Below are 7,263 nucleotides of genomic sequence, written 5' to 3' on the forward strand. Positions count from 1 at the left end.
TCAGGACTTGGTTTAGTATGTGGCCTCTCTCATGGATTCTGGAAATTTCTTTACCCCCCAGGCCTCCTGGTGCTCCTTACTAGTTGAGGATATCCTGTTTAGACTCTTCCTGGAGATCTAGTCATTCTAACCAAATCCTTGCTTCTTAAAGTAATTGAAAAGAATCTTATTGACATAGAGTTTTAAAACATGTACCCAGAGATATCCCAGTACTTAAGATACCTTACAAAAATCCTGCTTTGTATGGATGAGGAATTAATTAATGAGGAATTATTTTTTTAGTAAAATAATTAGAAAATCGAAATACAAAATAAAATAACATTGAGGATATATATTCACATAAAAGATTGATCAACATTTAAAGTTGATCAAATAAAATACTTGTGAGTTTATGATATTTATATACATTAATATGTGAGAGTAGAAATTGGTACAGTATTATTGAAACAGAATAGCAGTGATAGTCATAAAAATTTACAATCAATACACTATTTCCACTTCAACCCAATGTTCATTTCTATGTCTTTCCATAAGAAAAAATACACACTTGCCCAATAATTTATATTTAACAATGTTGGTATCAGTTCTATTAGTTATAGCAACAAATGGAAAACAACTTATGTGCCCATCAGAAGGAGAATGGTTAATTTAATTATGGCACATACACACTTTAGAATTATTGGGGGTAGTTAAAAGACTGAGATGGATCCATATGTGCTTTCATAGAAAATCCTGCGCTCATTTCATTAAGTGACAGGGATGAGAGGCAAAACAATATTTACATCATTATCTATGTGTGTTAAAAAACTCACATTGAATTTTCGTACTATATCTATGTAAGAAAAAAGCCCAGAATATATTTTAATACAATATATAAACATTGAAAAATTATGGTTACCTGTGAGTAAGGCTGAATTTTGGAGGATGAAATAAGGAATGGGATTTGGATTCATCCATATTTTTCTAGCATCAAGAATATATGCAGTATTTCTATTGTAATTAGTATATTTAAGTAAGACGGACAACAGAAATAATTGTAGCTGTGTGTTATTCAGATAAAGTATCTGTTAGCAGAAATGTAGGACGAAGCCGGATACCTGACTGACAACACTTCAAAAGTTTGTCTCTCCTACACATAAAGCTTGCCTTGGGTTAGCCAGTGTCTCTGCTGTCACGTGACCCAGGGATCCAGGCTGCTTCCACCGTATGTATCCAAATCTCAGCACAGGTTTGCGTATTTGCTGCTTAATTGAACAGAAAGCATCGAGGTAGCACACTGTCAAATGCCTTGGTCTGAAAAGGACAAACATTGTTTCTGTTCATATTTCAGCGGCAAGGGTAGTCACAAAACCCTTTCTAATACAAGTGGACTGGACGATACAGTCTCGCAATCTCTCCACAAACAGTTAATGGAGTAGGAGATCATCAGTAAAGTACAACGCTTACAATTTGTATACAAAAGCCCTCTTCATTCTTGGAGAAGTTTCTGAGAAGGCAAAAATTGCCTTGCAGCACTCCAACTTTTTCTAGTGTCTGCTATGTGACAGGTGTTTTCAGATACAGGCTCACACCAGTTTTCTAAAGGACACTGTAAATCTCAGCAGGGAAGTGTCGGTCACCTTTTGTCACTAAATAGTACCTTTCTGCACTTAACTTTACAGTAGTCTCAATACACTGAAACTTTTCTTCTTTTTTCTGCATGGTCAAAAATCACAGCTTGTGAGCCTCTGCTGCCCATCACCTGATGAACATGCCTGAACACTTGTACAGGTGTCTTTAGGCACACTGGAAAACCAGGGTTTTCCTCTTGGGCAGATACAGGCAAGAGTCAGGAAAATGATGGTCAATTTTTTTTTCTTATCAAAGATGGCATGTCCACCAGGGAGATTATGTTCTATATTGTTGGAAAACTGAATAATTGCTCCATGAAGATGCCCATACCTTATCCCTGAAACCTGTGAATATGTTATGTTACATGGCCAAAGGCACTTTGCAGATGTGGTAAGGTTATGCAAGTGACTTTAAGATAAAGATATTATACTGGAATACCTGGCTGGACCCCAGGTAATCTAATGACTGACCCCTTACAAGCAGAGAACCTTCTCTGGCTTGCTGCAGAAGAGAGATGTGGCAGACAGGGAAGTTCAAGAAATGCCAAGCGTGAGAAAGATTCGAAGTTTAATTGCTGACTCAAAATATATGGGCCCACATGTGAGGACAGGGGAGAGGTCTAGAGAAACTATGGCAGCTCCAGCTGACAGTCAGCAAGAAAACAGGGCCTTGGTCTTATTATCACAAAGAACTGGGTTCTGCCACAACCTGAATGCTTTTGGAAGGAAATTGTTCCCAGAACTCACGAGGAGAGGTCTGGCAGCTGAAAGCTTGACTTGGGCCTTGTGAAACCCAGAACAGAGAAACCAGCAGAAGCAACTTGGATTTCTTACCCACAGACATGTGAGAGAATAAATTTGTGTTGTTGTAAACTGCTAAATTTGTGGCAATATGTGGAATACTGGCATAAACTTCTGGAAGGGCTACAGGGTCTGTTAGAATCCAGTCTAGGCAGATGGTTGTGACCCAGTGATTTCCTTGGTCCTTCCTCATCTACCATTTAGAAGGGAGGCTTTGGTCCTTTACCACTTAGTTAAGCTCACTCATCAGTGTACAGATTCAGTGGCCAGTCTCAAATAAGTCAGCAGATTAAATTCTCTTTCCTTTCTAACATTGTCTGCTTTCTAAAACCTTCTAACTTCAGATTTATCTTGCAAGAACCTGTAGATCCTGTGCCTAATCTACTCACAAGCCAATTTGGAAAAAATTTTGAAAGTGTGGTGGAAGCATCCAGAGCAGATGAGCAGACTTCTAAACTTCACCTCCAAAGTAAACAACAGTGGTTGGGGCTGCTGCTAGAAGAGAGATTCCACAGTCAGGGATGGGACAGACGGGATGTCTGCAGGGAGTTGGAATGCTCTAAATCAGGGGAAAGGTGGGTGATTCTGGGTTTTCTGTTCCACTGGGAGTAGAGTGCAGCCTTATAAAAGGAAGCAGGGGAGAGCTGGACAGCAGGTTAGGATCCAGATGTGGGCATGAGGGCACACTGGGGAAGACCCAGGGGAAGAGTGATGTAATTTGGAAAGGACTGGATCTGGTCCCATGTACCAGCATTGGGTAGAATCAGCCCTAAAAGAACCCTGTGGATAGGGGCAGGAGAACCTTAGGCAAATGTAGGCCATAGATAGTCCTCACTTGGTGTTTAATTCTCATTTTCACTTTATTAATACACCTGGGTTTAGTACATTGGCTGCAGATACCTTCTTTTTTTTATTTCCCGGGAGACATTGTGGAGTAATGAGAAATGAATTAAAAGATAGAAAGTTGGCCTCAGGCTGGGAGGGGTGGAACAGTGTGGGCTCTAGAGGAATTCAGACCAGGGTTCTGGTCCCAGCTCTGTCCCTTACAAGCCAGGTGAACTCAGGAAAATTGCAAAACACTATGAGCCTCAGAGTCTTCATCTGTGAAATGGACTTGATAAGTAGTCCTCTTGCTCTTGCTTCACATATATCATGTAAATAGGAATGTTGGAATGTAACTTATGCAAGACACTGGCACAGTCTCTGGCATTTATTGGGTTTTACTAAACTTTAGTTATTACTATAATTATTTTCACCCTAAAACCTACTAACCTCCCCCTCTGGTTTATTTTTTTTTTTAATCCAGGAAATATCATAGAATTTGTAGCTCTCTAGGATATGGCATAAGAAATCAGCCAATATGTTGCTTAGCATGTTAAACTAAGTTACTTGCTGTATAAATTTTCTTAGGATATATTATTTATTACTGGTGTGGGGGATCCTACCCAGTTTGATGCAACTCAAAATTCCTGAAATTTGTGTCAAAGTCTATTTCCATCCCTCCCTCATATCTTCCCTTCCATCCAAAACACTTGTGTTTGCAATTACTTTACCTCCATCACAAATCTAGTTCTAGCTTAGAGTTTACCAAATTACATCCCAGATAACCTAATTAGAATGCCCATCTATTGGATGGACTATGTCTCTCCCAGCCCAAGGCAAAGATTGCCAGCGCAGTGGCTTCTGAGCATGCCGCCTCATATAAGTATCACCCTTACTTCTCAGACACTCCATTGTTATAATGTGCACAAATCACCTATTTTTTGGACTGTGCTCCCCCACACTGGAAAAAGCGCACAGGCCCTCTTCCACTTCCGCCCCAGGTGAAGATCGCTCTGCTTTATACATGATCTTGAAGCAACTGCTAAAAGCAGCTTTCCATTCCAGGCTTTAGTCTCTCAATCTGAGACACATCATCTGAGATTTTAGTCTCTGCCTACCGCTCAAACAAACTCATCTGACCCACCACCCAGCTTAATTAAAATTACCTCCCACTGAAGGGCTTGCAGTTTCCCAAGGTCTCAAACCCCTTTACCATGGGATATTTACATTTCACTACAATTAAAACCCCCAAGTCCTCACACCATCTTTTGACTTGTCCTTTTAGTGGTAGGGAATATCTTACAATATTCCTAACGTCATAGCTGCTCCAAGACTTTAAAATTCTACTTTAAAATTCTATGGGCAGGAATGGTTCTTGTTCATCTTAGTATTCCCCGTACTAACAGGGAGCTTTGCAAAGATTAGATGCTTAATTATTGTTAAGGGAGAAAAAAGTGGGCCACTGAAAAAGAGGTCTAATTTATTACAATATTATTTCTCCAATATTAATAATAATAAATATTATTATTACAATAATATTTATTACAATATTATTTTATTTTTATATATATATCATGTTATGAAATAACAGACCAAAAGTGATAAATGAAGCCAAGAATTTATCATCTTTTATTTATTTCTTGACCCCAACTATTACATTGTTGAGTTTTTCACATTTCCAAGGAAATGCCTCGTCTATTGCCATGTTATCTTATTCCAAATTACTAAATAAGGTAGAACTTTTCCAATTAGTTTTACAAAATAATAAAACTCTTACTCTTAAATCTCATTCACAGCCATCAGTGTTTGAGCAACATCACTCATAGATTTGGATTATGAAGCTACTTAAACCTTCTATTAAAAGGAACAATATTTTAAAAAATTATCCAAGTTACTACATAGAACAGAAACACAAATATATGTTATACACTATGTTGTCTGCAGCCCCACCCCAACCTTCTACTACTTAGAATGTGGACTTCTCTTTTTAACAACAAACTGAAGAATCTGCCTCAGACTCTATTGGGGTGGGAGGAGCTGCTGGCTATGGCCCTGGAGCGCACGCTGGCCAGGGCAGCAGTGCCAGCCCTGGCTGCAGCCCTGGCTCGGGCTCTCTCTCCCTCATCTCTCAAAGCCCCTTCATACCAGGATGGGAAGGCACTGGGGACCATATCATGGATCTTGGCCACAAACTCCAGCACTTTCATCTTTCCGGTTTCAGTGTGGGCTCTTGGGCCCCACAGAAACTCATAGCACAGAGGATCGCTGTTGGGCACCTGGCGGTACTCCAGATACCTTTCCCGCACTAAATCTTTGGTGATAAGCTTCCTGGGCTCCCCAAAAATGAAGTGCTTCCTCCCCTCATATAACCCCATCACATTCAATATTTGCCAGACTTGCTCCTCAGTGGCACAATTGCCCTTAGTCAAGATCACACCCAGAACAGCCATCAACAGGCCTGTCTTGGGAACCTCTTTATCATTGCTCAGGTTTGCATCATAGCTTGGTTCTGGCTTGTTGACAAGGACATAGATGTGCCGGTAGGGATCCACTTCCTTCAGGTCAAGGCCAAAGATCATCTCCAGGTGCTCAGAAGCTCTCTTGAGGATCTCAAGGAAGTGATTCCTATAAATCTGGATTATATTTCTCAGCATATCTGCCTTGGTAATAGGCTCTTTCATTAGATGCTTGTACAACAGGTAGTACACCAGTATAACCACCTTCTCATCCATATGGCCTCTGTAGATGGGCTCAGTGTATGAAACAGCTCTGGCTCTCTGACCCTGTGGATTGCAACATGACCAAGCAATAGGTGAGTTTTGGGAAATAGCTTTGCAATGAGGAAGAAGACGGGAACTCTTCTCCCACTCTCACAGTGGCCTGAGCACCTACCAGATCCTTGGGCTCGTCTAGGGCCTGGCAGCGTTTTTCTTGGGCACAGAGCTTACTCTTCTGACCCCGAGGCATGATGACTTTCAACAAAAGCAGCAGGCAAGTGGCGGGTGACTCAGTGACCTAAAGGAAAGAGGATGAGATTGCTGGGCCACTTCAACAGGGAGATAGATACAGCCTTGGCCTCTACTGAAGGCCGCCTCTGTAGGTTTCCTTGAGGGCACTGTTCTAGGAGCCCACAGAGTTCCTATTCTCTAATTTGCCTCTTCCCTGAGGACCCTGTGGAAATAACTAGGGTGTACCTTAGCTCCTACCTACCAAATCTGCCTGGGGCTCACTGGGGCTTAGAGCAGTGGCTCTGTTCTGAGTTAACGAACAGAGTGTCATCACTTCACTTTTGGCAAGCCCTGGGGTTCCTGTGCTCTACTGGTCTGATGCTGACCCCTCATTTCAAAGTCCTTATCGCTCTGAGACCCCAGAGATGGAAATGAGCAGAACTTCATTATACCACACTTGGCCTGGGAATGCACAGGGAAGAGAACACAGAGCTCTGTGGGACCCTCTCTATCCTTGGATGATTAGCCGTCTCAGTCCTCACTCAGTGCCCTCACTTTCGCTTCTGGTAGGGCCTAGGACTCCTCCCTCTGCTGACATGAGACCTATACTCTCAGAGCAAGGCCCTCAAATTCTGAAAGTTCTGAGGAGGAGGTTAGGGAGGCCTCAGTCTAACCTATCTGCCCCAGGTACCCTCGGGGCTAATGACATGGATAGGATTCTCTGTGACCCCCACTGTTCTGAGGCAGGTGGTCCCTCCTGCCCTCACTCGGGATCCTCACACTGACGGTTGGAAAAGCTTGGATTCCCTCTCTTTAATGACCATGAGGCTGCCGTCTCAGACCAGACTTCGTCTTGCTGAGAGTGCCCGAGGAGCACACGAGGGGATGCCTCGGCCTCACCCCTTATGGGAGGCTGCTTAGGGCTGACGGCGGTGGTGGGGCTTTGCAAGGCCCCCTTTGTCGGGGGTGGCAGTTCCCCAAGACCTCACTCGGCGCCCTCGCTGTAACAGGCCGCGGGGCCTGGGAGCACCTCCCCCTAACGCCATGCCATCCTCCTCCCATTCTCGAGTGTTCATTCCCCC

General features: G+C 42.7%; 1 protein-coding gene across 1 annotated transcript; it reads right to left on the bottom strand.

Annotated features, from left to right (window-relative positions):
• Nucleotides 1-5,245: 5,245 nt before the first annotated feature.
• LOC112401966 (melanoma-associated antigen B10-like) lies at nucleotides 5,246-6,200 on the bottom strand. The gene is given in 2 exon segments (XM_024748492.1): nucleotides 5,246-6,061; nucleotides 6,063-6,200. Coding segments are annotated over 2 exon segments (954 nt in total).
• Between the last annotated feature and the right edge of the window lie 1,063 nt (nucleotides 6,201-7,263).

Source organism: Neophocaena asiaeorientalis, unplaced genomic scaffold (genome assembly GCF_003031525.2).
Source record: "Neophocaena asiaeorientalis asiaeorientalis breed wild unplaced genomic scaffold, Neophocaena_asiaeorientalis_V1.1 scaffold1043, whole genome shotgun sequence".
NCBI lineage: Eukaryota > Metazoa > Chordata > Mammalia > Artiodactyla > Phocoenidae > Neophocaena > Neophocaena asiaeorientalis.